At 44.4% G+C, this 26,432-nt stretch overlaps 2 protein-coding genes across 6 annotated transcripts in view; one reads left to right on the top strand and one right to left on the bottom strand.

Annotated features, from left to right (window-relative positions):
* Nucleotides 1–7,540, top strand: part of MRC2 (mannose receptor C type 2) — an 86,915-nt gene extending 79,375 nt beyond the window's left edge. The window contains exons 29-30 of the mRNA XM_053363725.1: nt 704–730; nt 4,507–7,540. Of these exons, the coding sequence (XP_053219700.1) occupies nt 704–730; nt 4,507–4,727 (248 nt within the window). The 3' untranslated portion in view covers nt 4,728–7,540. The remainder of the gene's footprint in view (nt 1–703; nt 731–4,506) is intronic.
* A 1,472-nt stretch (nt 7,541–9,012) lies between these two features.
* MARCHF10 (membrane associated ring-CH-type finger 10) overlaps nt 9,013–26,432 on the bottom strand; it is a 33,011-nt gene continuing 15,591 nt past the window's right edge. For all 5 annotated transcript variants that reach the window (XM_053363732.1, XM_053363730.1, XM_053363729.1 and 2 more), the window contains 6 exons: nt 23,614–25,006; nt 21,648–21,814; nt 16,891–17,000; nt 13,935–14,048; nt 12,528–12,561; nt 9,013–9,736 (listed from right to left, as the gene is read on the bottom strand). In XM_053363732.1, coding sequence (XP_053219707.1) covers nt 9,708–9,736; nt 12,528–12,561; nt 13,935–14,048; nt 16,891–17,000; nt 21,648–21,814; nt 23,614–25,006 — 1,847 coding nt within the window. In that variant the 3' untranslated portion in view covers nt 9,013–9,707. The remainder of the gene's footprint in view (nt 9,737–12,527; nt 12,562–13,934; nt 14,049–16,890; nt 17,001–21,647; nt 21,815–23,613; nt 25,007–26,432) is intronic.

Here is a 26,432-nt window from a genome sequence, read left to right as displayed (position 1 = left end):
GGAACCTGGCCCTCTTGGGCGCTGGGTGGTTTAAACAGAATATGTTAGACATGGATTGTCCTCTGCAGATGGCCTTTGGTTGTCCCAAAACTTGAGATAGAATGAAATCGTTTCTTGGGTCAGCTTAGGCCGCTGTGTGAATCTGCAGAGTTCTATGGGTTCGTGAAACTCTTCATCAGCTAGTGAAAAGCGAGGCAACTTTCAAGTAGATAAGAGAGGGAGCTGGGCGACTTGTCTAATCTAATCTTTTCCATTCTGCCTAATGAAGAGTTCTGTGAAGGCTGAAAGGCGTGCATACTCTTAATCATTCCTAAATTGGTTCAGTAAAGGTATTACTCTTAATACGTTTGATTAATGTTACTTTATGGAGAAAAATGAAGGACAATAAGAGCTAGAAAGTAGGGTTGCTCTACCAGTGGACAAGGGGACAAGTGTGTTTGCAATTGAAAGAGAGGATATGTTATTACTTTTATTATTATTTTTAGGGTTGAAAGGGAAATGTAGCTAATGAAAGTCAAAGGAATGCAACAGCAGAGCGTGGAGGGAGTTGCTATGGAATGTTTTGAGCAGCTCTGAAGGGCTGTTTTCAAGCAATATATGAAACAGGACTAGGAACAGGCAAATTAATGACACCCTCTTTCCTTCCTTCTTTCTTTCTCTCTCTCTTCCTCCCGCCACTGTCTGGGTTCTCTTTCCATGGCAGCAGAAGAAAGCAGCCTCTCCAGATCAGGTACGTACCAAACTGGAAACTGGTTGCCGTGTCTCCTTGTAGGTGAGCTTGGCTTTGCCTCCTGACACTCCTTTGAACACCAGTCCTGAAACAGATGGACTCCCAGTCTGGTTGTAAAACCGGAGTCTTGTGCCTTTTGCACTCTAGAAGGGGGTGAGAATTTGAAGCAGGAAAGCCAGACCTGCTTCAGTTGCAATAACTGGGCACAAGTGAATTGGGACAGGCCTAGGATCCTTGTACCTATGGGACTGCCTCTCCTGGTATGCCCTGCGGAGGACCTAAGGTCCATAAATAGCAACACCCTAGAGGTCCTGGGCCCTAAGGAAGTTAGATTAGCCTCAACCAGAGCCAGGGCATTTTCAACACTGGCTCCGGCCTGGTGGAACACTCTGTCTCAGGATCTGATTTCTTTCCGCAGAGCCTGTAAGACAGAGTTGTTCCGCCTGGCCTTTGGCTTGGAATCAACTTGATCCCCTCACCCTCTTTCCTTTCTCCTTCTGTGATGGAACTCCTATTTGGGGACTTCCCTGGTTTTTTCTGGCCGACGTAGGACCAGTCTGGATAGTTGGCCTTGGTGAAGACTTGATGTTTTCATCCCCCCAAAGTTTTTGATTTGAGTTTCTTCTGAAATGAGGCTGCATCTTAATGTTGTGTTTTAATCTTGTTTTTTAAGTTGTATTTTAATCAATTGTTTTTATACCTGGTGTTAGCCGCCCTGAGCCCAGTCTTGGCTGGGGAGGGCGGAGTATAAACAAAATTTATTATTATTATTATTATTATTATTATTATTATTATTATTATTACCTCAAACAGCCTCTCTCCTCATTTGTGCTTGGAGCACAACCTGCCCTCTGCCACCTCTCTCCCTTACCTGAAGCAGTAGGGGAAGCCCGTGGCGGAAGGGTCTCAATGGACCACCCCATGGCAGCAATCCCCACCAGGGAAATTGTGGGGCCTGAAATGCAGCACCTTAATTCATTGTCTGAAAAGGGCCTGTCATGTGCCGTATGCTCCTAAGGGACATTCTGCCAGGGCCCTCTGCTACTTCCTCTCCAAGTTGGACTTGGATCTGCCTTTTCCTTAAAAAACAAGGTGAACTGCTGTTATCTACTGAGTTGAATAGGATCCAAAATGCAGCAGTCTGATTGGTCCTAGAACAGTAGGCTCCAGAATGCAGCAGTCTGATTGGTCCTAGAACAATAGGCTCCAGAATGCAGCAGTCTGATTGGTCCCCAGGAGCCACCCAATCCAGCTCCAGGTGGAAGTGAATCTGCAACCTGATTGGCCTACAGGAGAATCCCGGAATTAGCCAATCACGTGGGGCCCATTGTGTAAATAATATATATATAAAGCAGACGTTTTGGGGGAACTTCCATTCCTCACTACTATGAGCTGAATAAAGAGCATGAAATCCACACTCGACTCCGAGTATATTTCAACTGCCCAGGGAGGAGCCAGCCCACCTTAGATTTGTAAGCATGCCCTTTGGGAAGTCATAACCGCTCTTTAGACTCTGTAAATACCTGAACGGTATGTTCTCAAAACCTCAATGGTTTTACACAGGCAGTTGGTGATGTTGCTCCCTCCTAGGTGTTGGCCAGGTTGGACCCTGCCAAGGATGCAGGCCCAAGGGGCGCAAAAATATGCATCTGTCAGAGCTGCCCGAGGTCCCAGCTCACAAAGGACCAACGCCGGTTCGTTGTTATGTGCGAAATTCTTTACTGAAGTTCAGTTTCGCTTTCACAGCCGCAGCGTGCAGCTCTACGTCTCAAACTCTAGACCGCTGAAGCTCCGTCTGAATCTCCTACCCTCAGACACCAGTTTAAGACTCTAGCCTTGCTCCACCTCTTCCTTTGCTCTTTCCTCCTCTGGTTCCGCCTGTCCGTCGGGGTCTCGCCCTTCCTAGACTCTTCTGACGCTGAATCCCCCGAGTCTTCCCCCTGCCTCCGGCAGGCTTTAGGACCTGGTTCCCAATCCGGGTTTTCTGCTGTCCCGCGCGCCTGTACATTCGAACTTGGCGCGCGCGCCCAGCCGGCAACCTTCCTCCTGACCGTTACACTGCTCCTGTCACTGCTTCCCCCTTCGGGGAGGCTAGCTGGAACTGACCTCCCCTCCGTTCCCCCACTCTCCGATGGAGGCGTGGTCAGCCCTGACTCATCTTCTCTCCCCGCTGGAGGAGACGCTGGTCCTGACACATGGGACTCTTCCCCCCCACTACGCTCTGGTGGGGAAGCTGGTCCTGATCTCCCGCTGCTGCTTTGGGAGTCCCCGCTGGCCCCCTGTTTCTGGTGCGTCCCCCCTTGCCCTGACCATCGGCGCCCCCTTCTGGGAATCTTCTGATTCGCTGGAGAAGCTCATGGAATCTCTCGGGTCACTGTCATACTCCCCTACGCTGCCCTCGGATTCCTCCCCTTCGCTCTCCATTTCCTCTCTCCCCTGTGCTTCTGCTCCTGAGCCCCTGACAGCATCTCTCTGCCCTGGCTTGGAGTTATCAAGGGTGCATGGGACAGGGAGGGGTGCAGGTGCAGCTCTTGGCCAAGGGTGCAAGGGAGCCTAGCTATGCCTCTGGGTGTACTGAGTATCATAGATTCAGTTTTGGAAGGCACACTGAGGATCATCTAGCAATGCAGGAATACGCCGCTGTCCCATATGGATGGAACCTGCAACTTTGGAATTAGCAGCATCACATTCTAACCAACTGAGCTATCCATGCTTTCTCATATTTATAGAACTTTTATCTTGAGCAGAATTCATCATGCCAAGGGACTCTGTTTACATTCAAACGGAACTGTTAGGTAACTGGGGACCTAGTTTATTTTATTCATTAATTTTTTTCCTCCCAAAGGAGTGTATGGTGGCAAGCAATAATTTAGATGGAGGGATGAGCAGAGCTTCTAGTAGTGAGTGGGTGGCACTTCAGTGCTCTGCATACTTTCTTACTCCTCTCCCATAGTTAGAGAAGCTGAATACATTCTGCACACCGAATTTAACACCTCTGTTTATAATATTCATCCCGGAATTTGGTTCTTTGGCACAAAAAGGGGCTGTTTTTAGCACAAGACAGATCTGTGCAAAAGTTGCCGCTCTGGCATAGAGATAGTTATGGGTAGGTAGCCGTGTCGGTCTGCTGTAGTCGAAACAAAAATAATAATAACTAAAAAATTCCTTCCAGTAGCACCTTAGAGACCAACTAAGTTAGTTATTGGTATTAGCTTTCGTGCGCATGCACACTTCTTCAGATACACTGAAACAGAAGTCAACAGACCCTTATACAGTGGTGCCTCGCAAGACGAAATTAATCCGTTCCGCGAGTCTCTTCGTCTTGCGGTTTTTTCGTCTTGCGAAGCACGGCTATTAGCGGCTTAGCGGCTATTAACGGCTTAGCGGCTATAAGAAAAAGGAAACAAACTCGCAAGAACTCGCAAGACGTTTCGTCTTGCGAAGCAAGCCCATAGGGAAATTCGTCTTGCGGAATGACTCAAAAAACGGAAAACTCTTTCGTCTAGCGAGTTTTTCGTCTTGCGAGGCATTCATCTTGCGGGGCACCACTGTATATAGATGGCAGAGAGATGTTAGGTGGAGATTTAGCGAGATTTGCTTCTTTTGAAACCCAAATGGCAAGAGTTTCCTCATTTCGATGTGTCTGCTCAAAATTCCGCATCCCGCTAAGCAAACTGAAACTAATCCTGGCCAGCTCTGTGCACAGAGTCTCCCCCTCGCTCTTCCACAAAAACGGGTCTCCTTCCCTTCTGACCCTTCTTCCCTCTCTTTTGCAGCTTTCCTGGAGAACACAAAGGCCATCGCGGTGGTTATCCTCTCCTCCTTAGCACTGTGTGCCCTGATAGCAGTTGCTATCTATCTGTACAAGCGCCGGAGGACCTCAGAGCGAGGGGCGTTTGAGAGTGCCCGTTACAGCCGTACCAACTCCAACCCCAGTGAATCTGCAGAGAAGAACATTCTGGTGTCTGATATGGAGATGAACGAACAGCAAGACTAGTGGGGGAATTGGCAAGCCGGGGTGGGGGGAGGGAGGGACCTGAGTACCTGTCATAACATGTCATCTCAACAGCAAGCCCCCGAGGACAGCATAGGGCAACAGCAGGGTCAATAGATAGGACTGTGAACTGCTAAGGAGATGTGGAGAAATACTTTTTAAAAAGTCCCATTTGTATGTGACACTGGAAGAAATTCAACCCTGGCCCTGTACGTCTGCCCTTCTCAAAGAGGAGCCATGGGAGAAAAGGGAAGGTGGCTCATTTGTTGGAGAGAGTGAGTTAGAAAACCTCATTTTGGATGCTCCAGTCTCTGCAGTGTCTTCTCCACATTTCCTTAGAGAATGAAAATGCACGCATTAATTCTTCCTGGTTCTAATATTAAAACAGGGAAGGGCTTGCAAGGTTTCCTCGTGTTCTTCTTGGTAAGAACACACCTTTCTTATTTTGGATTACTTCTTGAAGCCATGTGGATAGTTAAAAGAGTGATGGGCCCTTGAATTCCTAATAACGGTGGTTCGATCTGCTATTCCTCTGATGCCGAGATACCCCGAGATAAATACTTCCCCAGCCATGCCACTGCCATAGCAACCATTCTGCTGTTAAATTCTGTTGCCGTATAGAGGGCCTTTCTGCGAAAAGACTGAAAGTGGTGCCACAAGTGTTTTCACAGCTTCAGGATGGCCTCTTGGTGACAAATGAGTAACGGGGGGGTGCTTGGGGGTGGTGAAGAAGACAGGAATGTTGCTATTTGCCTCTGCCTCTTTTAACGATGACTCTGGCTAGATAGGCACTTCCTTGCAAAACTCATAAGCCTTCAAAGAATTGAACATCGTTATCAGCCCTTCTACGAACAAGTGGTGGTGGCGGGGAGTTGGCTAAATGGTCCTGGGGGGTTGTGTCATTTCCCACTGATCACAAAACAAAACAATGCATCGAGTAGGTCAAGTGTGGGGCTGAGACACCTGCATTTTGAACAGGAACAATGAGCATGAGTTGTCCACTCGAGGCAAGGCCTGCTTTGCCCCCCAAGAACAAAATGTTGCGGTCTGAGCACTTAAAGAAAATGCATTGTATCTGCAACAGAAACACTGCCCTGAACTTAAAATGGGAAACAAATGCATATTTATTGCAGAAAACAGGTTGTTGTTTTTTTGCAGAAAGGTCCTCGGAACAACAGCATTTCTTGAGTGGAAAACTAATATACTGGCACTTGTTTTTAATTTTGTTTTTGTTGTTGCCTTGCTGGATAAGAGGTATAGACAACTTGTTTTTTGGTACTTCTCGTTTTATACCGTATCAAAGTGCATGTTTGACAATTATACCCTCTTTTGGGGGTATTTTGTGTCTGTGTGTAGATGTGATGGCCAAAGGTTCTACAATTCCCCCCTTTCCCACTTAATTCTCAATCATTCTAAGCAATGCAACAGGACACTAAAGTTTTGTTTTTTTTTGCTTCCAGAATAAGTATACAACTTGGGTTTGGATAGCATATGCTATTGAGTGACCTTGGGTGAAAGAAATGTGGAATTAAGGGGGGGAAATCGAACAGGGCATGCTGTGGTTGTCGTTTTGTCCTTTGCCTCCAACTAAATAACTTTTGAACAGTGGCTGTGCTAAAGGTGATAAGGGGAGAATAGTTCTTTTCTGCTACTCAAATAATTATGAGAATTGTTGTATATATATAAAAAATCTGGTAATTTTCACTTAAGCTGGATATTAAGTGTTCATAAAAATGTTTACCTTTGTCTCTTTAATCTTTAGGTACCTGGAAGCTGCCATACCAGGCAATGGTATGGGGAGTTTCTGAGACAATCTTAGGTTTTCCAGTTCCTTTTCCCTTGATGACTGCTGCTTGTTTCCTGGGGATCTTTTTGGTTTAGATAAAGATGTTCATACATATTGATTTATGGCTAATGCTAAACAACTTCTCTGCTCAGGGGATCGTTTTTCAGGGCTGAATTGGAATGACTTTGCCCTGGACTCCACCATGAGATGTATGAAGTAACAATGCCTTCGATAATATGTAGTGTGCCTTCATCTCTCTCATAAGTAGCCACAGGCAAGCCTTGTGTGTGTCTGGGCAATTAAGCTCCCAGGCAAAAGGCCAATTTCTGGGCTCGGGTGCTGGGAACCTCTCATTTGACAAACGAAGCACTAACCCTTTTGCAGCAATATTGATTCCAATGCAGGCGGGGAAATGGTGCAGGCGTGAGAACTCAGTACCCATGTTCACTGAAACGGATATTCTCTGAAACCAAAGCTTCTGCCCCAAGAATGTTGATGTGCGGTACGAGCACTTCTTCAACGTTTTGACAAAGGAATTGTCATGGAAATGCCTTCTGCCAAGAAGGCAAGCCTGTTGGTCAATATATATTCAGGAATTAAGTGCAATAGCAGGCCAGAAAGGAGGGAAGGCTCTTCCCAGATGTGTATGCTGCTGCCATTCCCTCAGACTCTCCCTCAGTAATTATGACAGTACCATAGCCACCCCTTAACAACAGTCTTGACCATGTTATTCCCCTCTCTGCTTTCAAGGTGAATAAAACACAACCAGACAACTATCATTGCGTTCCGTACAAGGAGGGAAGAGTTATATCCCAAAATAATGAGAAGTTTGCTTATTTGTTTGTTTGTTTGTTTGTTTGTTTGTTTGCAATTACTGGAAAAATGCCTCAGATTAAATGCATTTCCTATCACCCTTCTGAATAATGTGAAAAGGTGCTGGAAAAGAAACTGGCAACTTTTAAAGTAATTACTTTTGCTTTAAAAAAAAAAAGCCTTCTAGAATCTTGGAATAAAGCTTCATTTCCCCATCCGTTTCAGCAAAAGCAGACTCTTCATCTTCTTCCATGGTTTTCAGTAGTTGCAAGAAGCCAAAAACCTCTTTTGCCCCATTTCTTGCTTTCTCAGAATTTACCATTCACTGTGCAGTGCGTCATTTTAATTAAAGTTGCAAAAATTCAACTCTGATTGATCCCAAGATTGGTAATGGCAGAAATTCCTCTTCAGTGGCTATATCTGGACTTAATTTCGAGAACGTCAGTCTTGCAGTCTTTTGAGATGAACGAAATATGGACTCAGCCCAATTGTTAAACGCAACTTGTCCCAAACCTTTTAGCTTTCCCATCGCCTACCTCACAAACTGCTCACATGGCCTTTAAGGAGAGCGACCAGGGAAGCTCATTCTCAGCTAAGACAGTCTGAATGCTAGTGGGCTCCACCCAATGTATCAGCCACTGAATTGTATCAACATGTGGAGAAACCTCTGGAATTCAACTCTTAAAAACTCTAATGCACATGTCTTGATAGAAGACGGGAGTGGTAACATCATTAAGGGAAGGAGCTTAAGCAATGCTCTCTTTTTGAAACAGGCAGGTGCTGTGAGAAGTCGTCTTTTGAGCTACAATTCAAGGCACTACACTGGACCAGTTAAGCCCTTCAGTGCTAAAACACAATGGACCAAGCAAACCCATTCTGAAACAGAGCGCACATGCGTTTGTGAAAGGCATGACAGCTCTGGATGACACCCAATGAGGAATGCCATTCTATCGGAGGGAAAGGACTCCACCACTGGGGCAGATGACTACATCCAAAGTGCCTCTCCATATGCAAATCAATTCACTCTAAATACCAGTAATACATGTTTTCAAAAGCCTTCTTTTCACATTTGACACCAGCAATTGCAACACAGCAGTAAGTGCAAGTTCTGCTACAATTGTGAAAACGGGAGAAATTTGCTCTAACCTTCAAGTTTCATGGCCTCTTTCCAGTGTGGGCTCTTAGTATACGGTGGACCCTCTAGTTACGTATCGCTCTGGATATGTAACTTTTGGGTTACGAACGTGGCAAACCCAGAAGTGTATACTTCCGGGTTTCACCGTGTGCAGAAGCGCTAAATTGTGCCATGTGCACAGAAGCGGCGCCTCTGCCTACAGACTTTTCGGGTTGCGGACGGACCCCTGGAACAAATTTAATTCGTATCCGGAGGGTCCGTTGTAATCTGAAGTCATTCAAGCTGCATTTGCTGCTATTTTAGCAGCAATCCAGCGTTGCAGCTGCTGTACAGAACCCAGGAATTGGCAGTCTATGTTGGCTGCGTGATGCAGCAGGGAGGGTGGGAAGGAGAGAGAGGCACAGATTGCCTTAGAGCATCTCTCCTGAAAGTTCTGTCACAAGGGGAATGCCCTGGCTAGCTGATATTCACCTGTGGGAATCTCCTTCCAAAACAACAACCTGTTCACTTACTGATCAATTTTTTTAAAAAGAACATGGGAGGGGGTGCCTGAGGAGTGAACAAAAGATTAAATATTTTTTATTAGGGCTTGCCATTCAAAAGGAAGGCAATAATGTTATAAGACTGATCATACAACAGTACATCAATACATTTACATTTGCACGCCATGAAATGTCCTGTGAAAAGGCTGGGCATACAACAACTCAGTTTTAACGTACAAAACATTGCTTTTATCTCCAGGGAACCCTGACCCCAAAGGCGCATGTCTGAAATGGTGCAGAGTGGATTCTAGTAGGGCAGGTGCTGCAAATGTAGATACCTAGTATGCCATCTTGGACGGTTTGTCAGTCAAAGCACACACACAACACACTCGTGAAACCCTAGCCAACGTTTTGAATTTTGATTTGAGTAGCTGGGGGCCAGGAAGTAGGAGAGATTAAAAAGTTTACACTCTGCAAGTTGCTGTTAATAACCCATGTTGTTTTAAAAAGATTGTCAGTCAATATTGCAACTTCAAAAACGAAAACAAAAGGGGAAAAACCCACAAGAATCAAACCACACAAACAGCCAAAACAACCCCAGACCCTTAAAAAGTCTTTTGATTTCAATGGGTGACACGGAATATGAATGGCGTACATACTTATTGTGGCCTGGTGTTAAGTAAGAGTGAAAGTTGAAGGATGTGAAGAGGGGCTCTCTGTCAGATTCCCAAAGAGGTCTCCTCCTAAGATCCTCCTTGAGAGTTTTCTTACCCACTGTTGCCAGAATTGGCTGAATCTGCAAAGATGGAGGAAATAAATCACTTCTTAGAATGCTTTTCTGTATAATGTGGCAATTGCCTTAAATGCATTCACTACACTATTACTCAAAAGAGCAACGGAGGCTCAAATGTTCACCATAAATCCAAATTTAATTACTTATCTCCAGAGACTTGTTTTGACACATTTCATAAAATCGAGGAGCCAGAGAGCCCAAAAAGTAAGGCACCCAAGGTGCCAAATTTAGTTAACTCCTACTTGCCATATGCTAGGACTATCTGAAAGGATGTGGATATATGTTATGTTAGGAAATGCGACTCAAATAAATGAAGGGCTGCTTTAAGGAGGCCTGTACTGGTGTCAGTCCCCCATGACTGCTGTAAACAATGCAAGGACCGTAGGTGTGCAGGCAATCTGGTCGTGGGGGAGAAAAGGGTGAATGATGAATGGTGAGACCCTTTCAAATTATATTTTCCTATGATTGTACGGAGGGAAAAGTTGTCCTTCTAACAGTGCAATTCTAATAACCATGTCTACTCAGAAGTAAGTAATACTGAATTAAGTGGAGCTTACTCCCAGGTAAGTTGGGTTACGATTGCAGTCCAAATGTTTTATTTTCAGTTCAACTTTCTCACAGCATAAGCTTGTGCAACTGTTAAAGAAAGAGAGATGGAACTCAAGAAGTCAAGAGGATGTGCAGAGATAACTTGGAGCACAGCTTCAGATTCTACTGAGGCTGCAGCGCTCAGCTCCGAAATGTGGGAAATGCCCTTGGTACATGCAGAGTGCATTTCACCTCATTACTCGTTAGCTGCATTGGACAGCATGAGTTGGGGCATGACTGGGGCATAACTGACCATGCTAAATAGCTGTTTGCCACATTTCTGTAACTTAGCTAAATATAAGGGGCCTCTTGATTTGAATGTTATTCTTATCTAGGAACTTCAAAAGGGGTAGGAGCCATGTTGACGGAAAACCAACTTTCTTTGGACACCTTGAAGAAGTGTGTGTGTGCGTGCACATATATATATATATATGTGTGTGTGTGTGTGTGTATATATATATATATATATATATACACACACATATATACACACACACACACACACACACAGAGTACTTTTTTCTGGGAGTACGCAGGTGTACACGAGAGTACCCCTAAACATTTTCTAAGAAAAAAAGCACTATGTATTATAAGCAGTGGAGCATCACAGTCCTTGTGTGATAGCCTTGTCCTTGCTTTCAGACATACCCCTAATATAAAACAGTCAAAAGCGGAGGAAGACCCTGCCACTAACCCAGATGCAAACTCTATCCCTGTGTCTATTCAAGCATTACTATTTCAAATCCTAATAAAAGCCAAACCCATAGGGTTCACCCGCCTACTGAAGATGATATGCTACAGTCTGTTTGCAAAAGAATAAGCAAAACGCCCAGAAACCAATGGGGAGAAGCCTTCGGTTTCCCAAGGCACTTCAAATGGAGATTCCAGTGTGAAATTGCTATATTAGAATTTACACAAGGAAGTCTTTGCTTGAGCCAAGACAGGCCTCTATCAATTTCATACCCACTGTTGATGTTACTTAACAAAGGAAGGGTTATTGTTATCACCAGTTATTGCTGTTGTGATTAGTCGTCACTATAGTATCTGTTTGTTTAAGCCTTATATAGAACTACCAGTGGCCTTCTTGAATCTTACAGCTTTTTTGCACCACTGCATATCCACCTGAGTGTATACATATTATACACACATACAAATATACACAACTATACCTGCTGACTGAGGATTGTTCTTCCTGCTCTAGTCTGGAAAGCACAATAAACCTGGTAGGCTGTAATCTGAACTAGGAGGGTTTTTTCTAAGTAAACGTGCATAGTATTTACCAACAATGAACAGGTCTAAATGGCACAATAGGGCAACACCTCTATTAGCATTCATTAAAATGTCACAATGCAGCAAGCAAGACGGGGAATTTCAAGTTTCCTGAAATGCACTGTCAAGCTTAAAAAAAAAGGGAAAGGAAAAAAGCTGTGCCTCAAAGCGAAGTTTTACGTTTGCCACAGTGTCAAGCTAATTTCCAGGAGGTGGTAAAAGGGCTTTTAAAGCTCAATCTTCTATAAGAACCCCTGTGAGATTTACTCCTAGGTAAGTAGAGGGTCACAGGCTTGTTAACACCATGCAGAATGCAAAACTCAGCTCAGATTGCACCAGGGGCTACTGGGACAAAACACCTTCCTCCCAATAATGGCTATTCATCTATTTGCCTATTTCCAATGCTTAAACAAAACACATAGGCTCCCTGTAAGACAGAGGAAGGAGTCTGTGCAACTGGTTTTCCCCATTCATGTTCATTGTGGTAAGTTACAGGGAGAAGCTGCTACCAGCATCCTTGTTGGACAAGTGGATGAAGCTGCGCTTGGGCTTCAGTCCCTACTTGTTTATAATACAACCACTATAACTCTCTCCCCCTGCTTGTCAATTAATTTCTACCCTTTCAGATACCTTGAGCTCTCCTTTGTACAAAGCAAACAAGGGCTAGGAAACACTTCCCATTTTCATAAAGCCCCATGGAATATAATTCCCATTTTGACAAACCTCCAGTTCTTCTAAAATCACACAGCTTCCCTTTGTTATTTAGAGAAACCAGAGCATCTTCTGCAGTGCCTGTGGCTTAATGAGACATTTGCACCTCTGATTAGATGCACCGTAAGGGAATCTAGCATCTTGGTAGATCTAAGATTCCTTTATCAGGAATACTGCAAAAAGTTACTGAGAAATAGTAGTTGCTGTAAGCCCTACATAAACCTACTTTGGTTTTCCTCTGTTCTAGGCTGTCTTGAGAGCTAGGGGGAAAGGAAAAAAGGATTAATACATGTTGTTCCTAATAAGAGTGACGAGGCACATAATATTTCAACAACAATGTTGTTGGCATGGCCTGCGGAAAAGGCGCTTTAAAGAAACATCTTAAAAATCCAAGACAAGGGGGTGAACCATCCCATTGCGGAAATGTAAGGTACAGTGAAAATAATGTTAAAAGAGACAATCGATAGGTAAATGTTTTGTGTGTCTATAAAATGAAAAAGAAATTGCTTTCTTTGCCCACAGACCTATGGCTGGATACCTTTCGGGAGTGCAGTCCTATATTGGGCGGGGGGAGGGGGGTTCTGTAGGGTCTTCAAGCAGAAGACAGTCAGTTTGAAAAAAACTTAGAAAGACACCTAGAATTTTGGCAGATTATACGATGTCACAAGCAAGGCATGCGTTTCTGCTAAATTACATACCAATAAGCACCCGTAGGTTCCTTTTTTTATATGTGTACCTTACATACGGTCATATTAAAGCTATTGGCCTGTTTAAGGCATCCTGGATATTTATGACGTGTTAGACATTAACGAGGACTGTAATTTCGTAGCTAAGTCACTTTATTTCTTTGCTCGCTTGTTTCTGATGTCATAAATGAGACGCATGAGGCAAAGGGAAGTGCACTTGTGTGGGGGGTGAAAGATATGATAGTGTCTGAGAGCCAGCCCCATGCAACCCTGTAAGTAGCAAAAAGGGGTCATAAATGTGTAACTGATTTAGCAGTTATCTGACAGGACCTAATTACCAAATGGCCAAAGATGCTGACAGATACAGAATTCATGTACAGCTATGGTTGCTACAAGTGCAGACTGAAGACAGCCCTTGGAAACAATCACATCGCAGCACAGATTTTTTATGGCAGTGCTTACGGTCCTGTACTGACATCAGATTAGCCAAGAGGCAGAATAGAATGCCCTGCGATAAAAGATGAAGAACTGGCATTAACTGGTTTTAGGCTGCAATCCTAAACACGCACCCTAGTGCCCATTGGGCAGAATAGGACTTACTTCTAAGAACATGTGTAGGATTGCCCTGTCTCACAACCAGCATAGCAGGGCAGGTGAGTCTAACCGCATGATGCCATTCATCTCACAGCTGCTTCACCCTTTACCAGTTTAGGTACCCTAGTATTTTCAGCAGAAAAAATGAAAGCAGCAAAGGGAAGATGCAGAGTCCAATTCTATAGGACAGAGGCCAATTTCTGCTCCTTGGAACATGACCCTAAGAGTTTGGGTCACTTTTACATCAAACACTGCATACATAACTTATCACAGCAATCACTGATGGGAGGCTAGTGAACCTAGGTTGCTGTGTATAAACAATGAGGTGGAATTAGATATCGTTCTCCTCTTACCCGATCTCTGGAGGCTTGGTTGTAGTTTAATCTCATGAGTTCTGCAAACCTTTGCTCATACAGGTGAAGCAACAGCACCAGATAGAGGCCTGAGTTCATCAGTTCATCCTGGGCCTGCATGTAGGGGGAGAAATGCTTTTGAGTTTCTGCTACAACTGGATGAGCATGCTAGCTGCAACTCCACATGACCCCGGTTGCCTTCCATGAGCTTCTGAAGCAAGGAGGCCTTTTCTGTTCATGGAGGCTCCCTGCAGATTTCAGAACTTTTTGCATTGCTAGCCGCAGAGATGGGGAACATTTTTCTGCCTCAGACAGAACTCTGTGGGTTCTGCATGGCATTGTTGGGTGGAGCAACGTTACATCCCAGCCACAAAAAGCCAGAAGTTTCCTTCCATGCGTGTGTGTACACATACCATTCTCCATCCAAGCTATTGGCATGGCTGCAGTTCAAGGACATATTTCAGCCAGGCAGAAACCCTTGAGAGGACACAGATAAGAGGCAGTGAAGGGTCTGAGGAGGGCAATTTGAAGAGGGTGCGTGGTTTGGGGAGAGTCCTGAATGGCCGCATTTGCCCCCTAGCTCTGAGGCTCTTCAAGCTTGCCTTGTTGTCTGCTTGCATTTCTTACACCAAAGCTTGTGTTGCCTTTTCCTTCTGATTTAGGCAAGATTTCCATTTTCTGAAGGATGCCTGCTTGTCTCCAATGGCTTCCCTGATTCTTCTCATTGACCATGATGGCACCCACTTGGTCTTTGTGCTACATGTTCAGTCTAGCTGAGCTTCTAATGTTCTGGTCTTAAATAGCCTTCAGCATTCCCTTTCAACTTCCCTTTTATCAATATCCTTATTTTCTAAAAGTTTGGGGTTTGGAAGCCAAACATGGAGGTTGTCAACTTACATCTATGTTGACTTTGACAGCTTCAAAACTGCTGTTCCCAATCAGTTCAGCAACACTTACGTCTCGCGCTAGTTCCTGGGTACCACTTAAGATTAAGTCCAGGGTGGCCTCCTCTCTCGCCATTTTCATCAAAAGCTGTTATAAGGCACAGTCACTGCAGGGCATCTAGAAATGTTACCTCTCTGTCGTGAATTTACCTAGTCAACTGAAGCTGCCAGTTTCTACAAAACGTCCTCCTTTGGATGCCTTATTCATTTCATTCTCCACTTCATTATGGTCCTGGACATTTTGTTAAGGGGGATGATAGTATATTCCCAGTACTAAATGACTCTTGGAGGTAAACACCCTGATTCCATAGATGAGTCTGCCCCTTTTGTGATTTCTAAATTGTCGGACTTGGTGCTCTTTGAGGTACGGAGTGACTCCCACCACCAGTGATGCTTCCCTGCTGTTCCTCTAGAATTTCTTTTCCGAGATAACCTGATCCCACCAGTTCTGCCCATTCTGCCAGGTTTTCAATACACCTGCTGTATCTATGCCGTCTTTTAAACCCAAGCACTCCAACTCACTAATCTTGGCTCAGAGGCTTCTTGCATTGGTGTGTAAACACCAACACACCGCGTTTCTCTACAAATTTACTGTATTTTTCGCTCTATAGGACGCACTTTTCCCCCTCCAAAATTTAAGGGGAAATGTGTGTGCGTCCTATGAAGCGAATGCAGGCTCCTTGGCTTCAGCGATAGCAACGCGAAGCCTCCAAAGCACAGAGGGAGCACTCCCTCCATGCTCCGGAGGCTTCACGCTGCTTTCGCTGAAGCCTGGAGAGCGAGAGGGGTCGGTGTGCACTGACCCCTCTCGCTCTCCAGGCTTCAGGGATAGCTGCCTGAAGCCTTTGGAGCGCAGCAGGACCTCGCGCTGTGCTCCAAAGGCTTCGGGTTCCTTTTGCTGAAGCTGGGAGAGCAAGACTCTCCTGGCTTCAGCAGAGAGGGAGAGCTGTGCAGCGCCCCTTCAGCCAAGCGGGAGGAGAAATGGAAGGGGCTCCGTTTCTCCTGCTGCTTCGCTGAAGGGGCGCTGAGCAGAGAGAGGGAGAATTTCCCCCCCCTGTTCTCCCCCTCCTATGGTCCGGTGCGTCCTATAGTGTGAAAAATACGGTAATTTTTCCTGTGGTGCTTTGGCCTATTTAAATGGCTATCTGTCCCTCTGCACTTTAGATGTCTGATCCTAGTTTACTGCCATCTGGATAATCATAAACATGTCTTTCCTGGCCATATTTTTTCTATATAATAGTGCACACCATTCTTCATTAGAATATTATTCATCCTGGTAGTTTCATTTGGGGTTTTCTATCATTTCCAGCTCAACTAGGACAGCAAACATTTCTCTAAGCACAGGTGCCTTTCAAATAAGCTTCTACCAATTGCTGAATTTTTCTTGTAAGATACAGAAGAACTGAAGAGCCAAACCAATATAAAGTAGATATAACATACATTTATATACAGTAGTGTTATGATACTGGGTGTTCGGCTTTTAGCATTGCACCGTCTCTTCAGTACCACTCCCACCCCAGTTAAAAGTCAAAAGATGCAGGCTTTAAGAGTTTACTAAGGTATGTTGCCATTTGAAAAACACAAAATAAAAAACCTCTGAGAACAATGATGAACTGAAATCCCTGTAGAATAAAGACATGGCGGGATTCCCTCTTGTCACAGCACTTTCATCTCTACCTAAAAAGTCATGTAATGACTTCATTTAATTGCAAGTTTTTTTGCTTAAAATTAATTGCCCAAGGTGATGAGCAGGTTTTAGAAAATGATCATCAACTAGCATTATATGGGAAGTTAGACATTGCTTAAAATATGAAAACTGAGTAACTGCACACCTCTCCCTTGAACTTTCTGTTTTCCATGAAGGCCTACAGGTCTTTGTGCAGCAAGAAGTTCAGGTTACCTGTTCTGTTTAATACCCGTAGCCTGTTCTCGGACCTTACAATGAAAGGCGAGTAAGAAATAAATAACGGTTCAGATGAAGACCTTATCAGGGCGCCCCTTTCGTTTCTTACCCGAGACTGCTGATGATTCCTGTAATAGTCGTTCACGTTAAAATCATCCAGATCTACAGTAAGGCTCTGCTTACAGAGTTCACATGTTTTCACTGCACCAAGTTCAGCACCTGAAGAACAAAAATTATTTGCTTTATCTTATATGCAGCACATACTTGCTGTAGGTTGAAAATTTTCACATTCCACCGAATACTACTCCAGAAATCTGCTCTGTTCTAGGCTCTGTGTATACCTTGTGATACAATATTTGGCACCAGAGGTACCAGCAGGATTTTCTGGTCTCTGTACTCTATATGTGGATTGGGTACTCCACCCTACTTGCAAATGAGGACAGAGAGTAGCATATACCATATTGGCCCAAATATAAGCCGCACTTTTCCCCCCAAACTCCAACTGTGAAAAGTTAAAGTTCGGCTTATATTCAGAACCGAGCGCTACACACCTGCCTCCTGGCACTACCGCCCTGAATGGAGGATAGGGGCGGCTGGGGGCAACTTGGGGAGGTAGTGCCAGGAGTGCCAGGAGGCGGGCACGCAGCATGCTCGAAACTGAGTGCTGGCTTGAGGAGTGGGACACCGAGCGCCGGCTGGCTGCCCCCCATTCCCCGTCCAGGGCGGTAGTGCCGGGAAGCAAGACTTGAATGAGCCTTGAATTTTAAAGGTGCTGCTTATTTGCGGGTGCATCTTATATTTGGGCCAATACGGTTTCATTTGGAAATTTGTGCCCGCTTCTGCAGGTAGGGCGGAGGGACAAAAATAAATAAATCAGGAGCCACACACAAGTGATAAGATGTCTGACAGATAGAATACCAACAAATGAGGATCTCCCCATATATTTCAGTACTAAAGGAAGTTTAATCTTTTGAATTCTGCCTGCCACACAGTTGTTAAAAGTCTGAGAGCCCAGGGTTGTCCCTCAAAACCAACTCTAAACCATTTCATGAGTTGTAAAAATAGCTATGTTACTGTAGAACATTTCTAAATTAATCATGGGCTGGCATTCAGTGCCTGACTGGACTCAGATGGTAGGGTGGCGGTGGTATCAAGAAAGATTTAAGATTTACAGCAAAATGGTTCTGATGCCCATGCTCAGAGAATTTAAATATTAACTTGTTAAAAAGCAAGCAGCATATCCTAAGAACATATGTTGTGGTTATTTATTTCTACTTCACAACTATAGAAACAACCAGCATAGGTCAAATAACCACCCATGTATTTTATTTCTGAGAAAAAGGGACTCGATCCTTTGATACCTACATGAAATTATATATATGAGTCCTGACATGAGCATAGCAGCAGCAACAACCCACCCCTATAAGTCCCCTTGGGTAGGAAACAACTGCTGTCTCCCACCTACAATCAACCTAACAACCTTCCTTTTAAAAAAAAGGGCAGGAGACTAGACAGGGCATACACCACTGTCTCCCAGCTCAACCGCATTTTAATATATTATTATTTATTTTGAAGTATTTATACACCACTAATTAAAAAAACTCTAGCCACTAGGCCACTTTGCAGAACTGATGTAAGCGACTCTTTCTCAGACACAATACCCCACCACCAGCAATATGGATGGGTATTATTTGCATAGGCTGGGTCAGAAAAAAATAGCACTGCCTGGCTGCAGCTTCAGAGATTGCAGTGTCAGGATGAACTTTCCACTGAAAAATATGGTAGGGGTCCGTGACTCAGCCAAAGTTCAGTTTCTCCAATCTGTCTGTATGCCCTACCAGAATGTACTTTCTAAAAAGAGAATTGTCAGAAATTTTTGTCTGATTCCAGTAATTCTCATGATACTTACCCAACTTCTTGTCTAACTTCCTGCCTCTTCTGGATCTGATAGCATATTATCAATCTAATCCAGCCTTTCTCAACCTGTGGGTCCCCAGATGTTGTTGAACTACAACTCCCATCATCCCTAGCTAGCAAGGCCAAAGCTCAGGGATGATGGGAGTTGTAGTCCAACAACATCTGGGAACCCACAGGTTGAGAACCGCTGTATGATACGTCTGAGAAAAAGATCTCTTGAACTACTTTTGTTTTGGAAATTTTCGCAGGGCAATGTTCATCTTTTGTGAGACGTTCATTTGATCTAAAGCTTGGGAGACTCTTATTAGGGTTTGCCCAAGACATTTTGCTACCCAAGGCGAAAGACAAGATGGCACCTCCCACCCCAATGCCACCTAACAAAACTGACCAGACTGGAGCTGAAACTTACTTCAACACAATGGGACCATGCTTAGCTCAGCTGGTAGAGCACGAGACTCTTAATCTCAAGGTTGTGGGTTCAATCCCTGTACAGTGGTGCCTCAGGTTAAGAACTTAATTCGTTCTGGAGGTCCGTTCTTAACCTGAAACTGCTCTTAACCTGAGGTACCACTTTAGCTAATGGGGCCTCCCACTGCCACTGCGCCACCGCCACACAATTTCTGTTCTCATCCTGAAGCAAAGTTCTTAACCCAAGGTACTATTTCTGGGTTAGCGTCTGTAACCTGAAGCATCTGTAACCTGAGGTACCACTGTATTGGGTGAAAGATTCCTGCATTGCAGGGGGTTGGATGAGATGACCTTGGGGTCCCTTCCAACTCTACAATTCTATGATTCTATGTTCTCTGTCACACCTGAGGGCCACAGGCAAGGCTGCTGAGCAGACAAGGCACAGCTTGGAGCAGCAGCTTAGCTTTGTTTTAAGTTAAAGGAGAGAAGACAAGAACCTTCATTGAATTGTAAGAATCCCCCCCCCCACAAGCCCAAAAAGTGCTGCAACTTTTGCCTGTCCCCACAAAACCTGCTGATATTTCTCTCCCCACACCTTTGTGGGGAACAAGTGATCCTACAGAGGTGCATTGGGGGAATTCTAACCAACCACAAATAAAATCACAAACCTAAATTTGTTAGATTTGTTTCCAACAGTCCTCAGCACCTGGGTAGCACTGTCCCTATTTGTCTGTTGGGTGATACAGGAGAACCAAAAGAACTCCTGCTTGGCCCTGTTCATTTCTGTGAGTGGTGCCTCTGTTGAAACTCAAACAAGGTGTGAACATTTGAAGTATCTCTTTTCCTAGTCATCTGCTGCTGATGCTCTTCATCAGTAGACGTTCAATGACAAGATCAACTAGCCCAACCATAAACTATTAAGCTGTGGTACCTGGTTGGATCACAAGGGTGCTTGCTTTCATGATATTTCTTCTAAGTGTGCATGTACTGTTTGGGTGTACAATTTGCAAAATTTGGAAGCATTTTCTCAGAGAAAGCGCATAAGGATCACAGCCTGCTGTTTTCTTGGTTTCGAGATCCTTTTTGATGTGCTGAAGCTAAAGAAAGTCATTCCTAGTTAATTTTCTTTGCCTGTTCTATCATGCTTTTCCATTCCAGTAAGGTATTACATGACTCATTCTCCCTGCTTTTGCCTGATGTAACCTTGTTATACCATTTAACCCCAGCATAGACCAGACTATCAAGGATGATATCATTGAAGAAGAATAAGTGTAGTTATTTCCACTGTTACATCATATACACAAGTGTCTTTGGGGGAGGGAAAGCATTTGCAAAATCTGTTTTACTTTAAATAGTTCCACTTTTATGTGGCCATTTCTCATGAGTTGTATGCAGAAACAAAGGTAATGAAATTACAGGTTTGGTAGTTATGGAGGGCTTGCTTTTTGTCCAGCCTCCAAAGCCAATACATACTCTGAGTAGGCATAGAGTACAAGAGGATATTCCTTTGGCAGAACTACCGTATTTTTTGCACCATAACACTCACTTTTTTCCTCCTAGAAAGTAAGGGGAAATGTCTGTGCGTGTTATGGAGCGAATGCCTGCGGGTGGCGGGGGGGATCTGCTGCAGTCGTGAGCAGAGGATCCATGGTTCCCCTTCCTTCCCTCCTCCGTGGTTACAAAGCATGGATCCACATGGATCCTCAAGATTTTTGCATTGGGCTACTCCAAACTCACTGTCAGATCACATGTCTGTGGCCACAGCATGAACCACAAAAATCATATATCCACTATTTCATTTAGAATATTTTTTTTCTTGTTTTCCTCCTCTAAAAACTACGTGCGTGTTATGGTCTGGTGCGTGTTATAGAGCGAAAAATACGGTACATGTAAAGGTCCCTCCTTGCTGAGACTGTAAATAATTTTACTGAAGCATGTTAGTAAACCATCTTGCAACACATAAAACACCCTGGTAACTTTTCTGCTGTTGAAAAACACTATATATTTTAACCAAATACTTTTAAGTGAATTGAACCTATAGAAGTCCAGTTATATGCATTTTTCTTTCATATAAAACATTCCAAATTTGTGGCCTTTCTCCTACCGATTTTGGTGGAGTTTAGATATGCTTATTGAGCCATCTGTCTGACAGCTCAAACCTAGGCATGTCTACTAAGAAAAGTCTTCATGATTAATGGAGCTTACTCCCAAGTAAGTGGGTATAAGATTGCAACCTCAGTATGAATAAAAGCACATAACATTTTTGCTGAGGTATTCTCAGCCCTCTCTTAGTGGGAGTTATAAGAAGGTTTCCCCAGACATGTACGCAGCACCTGATAAGCAGCCTAGTTCAAGACTGAGCAAGTCATATTTCTGCTAGTTTTGATTGTTGCCAGAGTAGAAAGGGAACAGTCAAGCATTTCTAAATCTAGTTTTGCTCTGATGTCGGCAGACAGTACATACAGTGTGCCTGGGCCATGATGGAATTTTAAACTAAATTACATGCTAATGTTCTTTCTTTGCTTAAACTTGCAAACTCACCTGATTTGATCTTAGCCTTTAACCAGGTCTTTAGACATTCCTGATGGACAAATCGAAGAGTCCCGCCACACCCGCACGGTTCCAGCAGTGGGTTGGTTATGGATCCCCCAGCAATCTGACATATCCGACACTGATCTCCCTCCTCTTCAGAGTCTTCTGCTAGGAGACTGGAGATACAGCAGAGGTTCCATAATTCAAAAACAGTGGTCTGGAGGAATGACCTTCAATAGGGCATGCTTGTAATGTATTTGAAAAGTAAAATTTATGGATTGGGGGGGGGGGGAGAAAGCAAAAGGATTCCTTCTAAATTCCCCTCTCACATGGTGGGTGAGATGGTCCTACTAGACCAGGCTTCCTCAACCTCGCCCCTCCAGATGTTTTGAGACTACAATTCCCATCATCCCTGACCACTGGTCCTGCTAGCTAGGGATCATGGGAGTTGTAGGCCAAAAAACTCACTTTTTCTCTCCTAAAAAGTAAGGGGAAATGTGTGTGCGTCTTATGGAGCGAATGCAGGCTGCGCAGCTATCCCTGAAGCCAGAACAGCAAGAGGGATTGCTGCTTTCACTGCGCAGCGATCCCTCTTGCTGTTCTGGCTTCTGAGATTCAGAATATTTTTTTTCTTGTTTTCCTCCTCCAAAAACTAGGTGCGTCTTGTGGTCTGGTGCGTCTTATAGAGCGAAAAATACGGTATGCTCAGTTCAATGGATATGCATAACTGAGGCAAGGGAGGGTGTTCCCCTATTGCTAGATGCCGCACCAATTAAGGAATATCACAGCAACACTTCCAAGGCCGTCTCTAACGTGAGTTTCTTCCTATCACTGCCTTGCCCCACCTGTGATCTGCCACGCAGGTAGCTCTTTCTGTTTGTGATCTATTTCAATTTAGATTGAAATGTAACTTGCTAGAAAAGCTTAGTATAATACTGTAGGAGTAATATACCTGCCAACAAGCAATTCTATGATTCTATGTAGGCTGGAAGATTACAAACATCCACATATTTTTTTCTTCTTACCTATGTGAGACCACTGAGAGACATGCATAATCAGATGATTTGGAGCGAGGTGTCACTGTGACACCTGCTGGACTGTGACACCTGCTGGACTGTGATTCACAGTGCCTGCTGTGGCTGAAGAGGCCCGTAACTTGTAACTGCTATCTCCCACGTTGTTTGTGCTGCGCTGGTTGCACCGAAGTGACCTCACCAGGGGGGAAGCTTGGGCAGTGTGTATGAAGGTTCTGGGCTAACCAGAAGACAAGACTGATGTGGTCCAAAAGAAAGCTAGTAATTGGCACCAGCTTGGCTGGTGATTCTCTAGCGGTCTAGAGAGGCCTACTCCATTCAGTGCTGAATGATAAAGTCCCACAGAACCTGGGTCCCAAATATCTAAAAGAGTGCTTCCTCCTGTATCAATCTGCTCAGTTATTATGACCAGCAAGAGAGGCTTTTCTTACAATTCCACCACAACAGTGGCATATAAGAGTGACTTCTTGGTAGTGGCCCCCCGGCTGTGGGTGTAAGAGGTGCATGTTGTTCTGACACTATAGTCCTTTAATCAGCAACTAAAGATGGACCTCTTAATTGGGCATTTGCAGAAGAATAGGGCTGCAGGGGCTGTGCTGTTGGAAGCTTGTCTGCTCCTTCTGTTAAATGCTGTTTTAATCACAATTTTAAACGTTTTATATTTTGATGTTATATTGTTTTATCTATGTAGGTGCTGTGCCCTTGGGCTACTGGTGAATGGCATTTTATAAATGCCAAAAAATAAATAAATAGAAATAGACATTATCCCATTCCAAGGTTTCCTGAGTTGAACTCTAGCACTAAGTACAGGTTTTTAACTGCCTCAAAATGGCTTCAGACCAGGCAAAGGACTTCAGTGGCAAATTCCCCTCCTAATGACGTATCTTGAGACTGAAAAAGTACATTTGTCATAAGTGCCCCTCCAATTATAGACTGCTTACCTCTCTTGCAACTTCTTTAGTTTCTCAGGATCTGTCTCGGGCTTACTAATCTCCTTCATATTTGGTGAACTGCAAGTGGTTGTACTGCTCACAAAACTGCTCTGATTTCGCAAATCAGATACCGTCAAGAAAATTGGTACTTGATCGGGGAGAGGGCCAGCCATGTGAAGATGTGCTGTGAAGTTTGCCCGGAAAAGAGATGGATGGGAAGAATCTGTGGATGAGGAGGAGCTGTGGGAATTCAGAAAATTGTCTTCATCATGAGAAGTGGTGCTTGGGGAAAGGCTGCTTAGACCATTGCTTATACTATCTTCCAGCAGGCTACTGTCCTCAAAGGTGCTGATGGTAGGTGATGAAGACTGACAACTTTCAGTAGCTGAAAAGGACTCCCTGATTCTTATAGGAGATAGCTGTCTACGAACAGTGAACCTGGGGCTTCCACTCAGCTCTGTGGTTTGCATAGAAGCTGCAGCAGCATCCACATTGCTTGTCGTTTCAGTTCTGTTTATAGGTTGTGCTAAGGATCCTGGGATATTAAATGCGGAACGCATAGGAGGCCTCTGAACTGCTGGCCTTGCTGAACTAATGAGTCCAGTGTAACATCTTTGATTGCTCTCAAAACCTTGTCTCTCTCTACCACAGCCGTTGTTCCCTGACCAGTCTTCGGTAGAACTTAAATTGCCAATGGTCTCATTGGCTGCTGCGCTTCTGGGTCTGCTTTCAGCATGTGGGCTTTTGGAATTCTCACCTTCATTTTTGTGGGCCTCTTCCGAAAGGTTGTTTTCTTCAAGAGCATGAGGGTTCCTTTGGTCTCTGGTCTTCCTTTGGCCCGCTGAAGGTTGTTCAGCTGCTGCCTCCACTGCTCCACTGTGTTGCCGTGGCAATCTGTGGGAAAGCTCAGCCCGCCTAACGTCACCCCCGACTCCCATATCACAGTTCGGCTGCTCGGCCTGTGCGACGGGCATCCCACTGACTCTGTTGCTCTGATCAGGAGGAGGAGACTTGCTGATATCATAGGAAAGAAACTCTTCTTCTAACTCGTTAACGTCTTCAGCGTCATCATTCTCTTCGGTAGAACCTTCCACATTTGCACACAACAATGCATAAAAGTCGTCCTCTCTGGGCCTTATGGGAGTATTTTTAATGGGGGGAAGGTTGGAGTTGCTTGGCTCACTCGATAACAAAGGACCATTAGCAACCTGAACAGTAGAATCCATTACGGTAGTTGGGGGCTGCTGAGCTGCTGTTAGAACACTTCCTTTTTTGAGATCCCTGTCTAGGCTTTTGCTGTCTATGTTTAGTTTAGAGGTCTGGATTAAGGTCCTCTTTTCTGGAGTTTTCTTCTTACTCTTGAGAACAGGGCCACTTCTTTGTCCTGTGACATCTTGCGAGTCTGCATTGAGAGCAAGAGTTGCTTTCAGAATTTCTTTGCCAAAGCACTTTATTCAGTTTTAGTGATGTCCACAAACTGATCACACAAGAACCACCAGTGGCAATTATATTCCCCAGATCCACCTGGGGACTGCATGGCTCCTCCCCTTAAGCCCCCCACCCCAAACAATTTCTTTAAAAATGGTTATACTGCCCCTGAAATTTATAGATGTGGTATCTGGAAATGGAGTGAGGCTTCCTTTTAGCCTTTTGGCAAACTGGGGCTTCCTGCAAAATGAGAGAGAGGACCTATCTTTTCTTTGAATCTCCCTAATGAAAGAAGTGGAGTGCTCTTCGGAGAAGAAGACTTTTCCAGTGATTTATCCAAACCCTGTAAGGCTCATTGAAAAAAGACACCTGTATGGTTTGTTGTTGTTTTTAGATTCAGTATAGTCCAATGGACTATGCTTGAAAAGACACAACTTCAGTTCCCTTCTTCACCATGAACTCACTGTATTGCCTTAAAAGAAACCTTTCTGTTTGCCTCTTGCAAAAACATCTGTGTACAGTGTCTCTCTATGGGGCACTGCATATAAGTGGCCTCTTTGGCTATTTCTATCGGCCCATATGGGACCAGCACAAATGGCTGGGCCTGGTGAAATTTTAATTCCTTACCCCTACGGTTATGATTCGTGGGCTCCCACTTAATTTTATTTTGATTTTAAATGTGTTTCGAATTGTATTTTAAACTAATCGTTTGATTTTGTGTTTTCAATGTATTTTACATATTTGGTGTTAGCCGGCCTGAGCCTGGTCTCGGTCGGGGAGGGCAGGGTATAAATAAAAATTATTATTATTATTATTATTATTATTATTATTATTATTATTGATACAAAACAATGATGCCTTATTTTTATTAGCTCTAATCCAGAATCAGTATTTTGGGAACTGTACAAAAGGGGGCCAACAAAGGGGGGCGGTAGAAGCCTGCTTCACTTGTTTTAGCAGCTTCTAATAGCAGCTGCTTAGGGACGCGGGTGGCACTGTGGGTTAAAGCCTCAGCGCCTAGGACTTGCCAATCGAAAGGTCAGCGGTTCGAATCCCCACAGCGGGGTGCGCTCCCGTCGCTCGGTCCCAGTGCCTGCCAACCTAGCAGTTCGAAAGCACCCTCGGGTGCAAGTAGATAAATAGGGACCGCTTACTAGCGGGAAGGTAAACGGTGTTCCGTGTGCTGCGCTGGCTCGCCAGATGCAGCTTGTCACGCTGGCCACGTGACCCGGAAGTGTCTGCGGACAGCGCTGGCTCCCGGCCTCTAGAGTGAGATGAGCGCACAACCCTAGAGTCTGTCAAGACTGGCCCGTACGGGCAGGGGTACCTTTACCTTTAATAGCAGCTGCTTGCCCATTAATCATTTTAAGTATCTGCATGTGTGTGTTTGTGTATACAGA

The sequence above is a fragment of the Podarcis raffonei genome, chromosome 13 (genome assembly GCF_027172205.1).
Source record: "Podarcis raffonei isolate rPodRaf1 chromosome 13, rPodRaf1.pri, whole genome shotgun sequence".
Classification (NCBI taxonomy): domain Eukaryota; kingdom Metazoa; phylum Chordata; class Lepidosauria; order Squamata; family Lacertidae; genus Podarcis; species Podarcis raffonei.
This window is presented reverse-complemented; position numbering and strand designations above follow the sequence as displayed.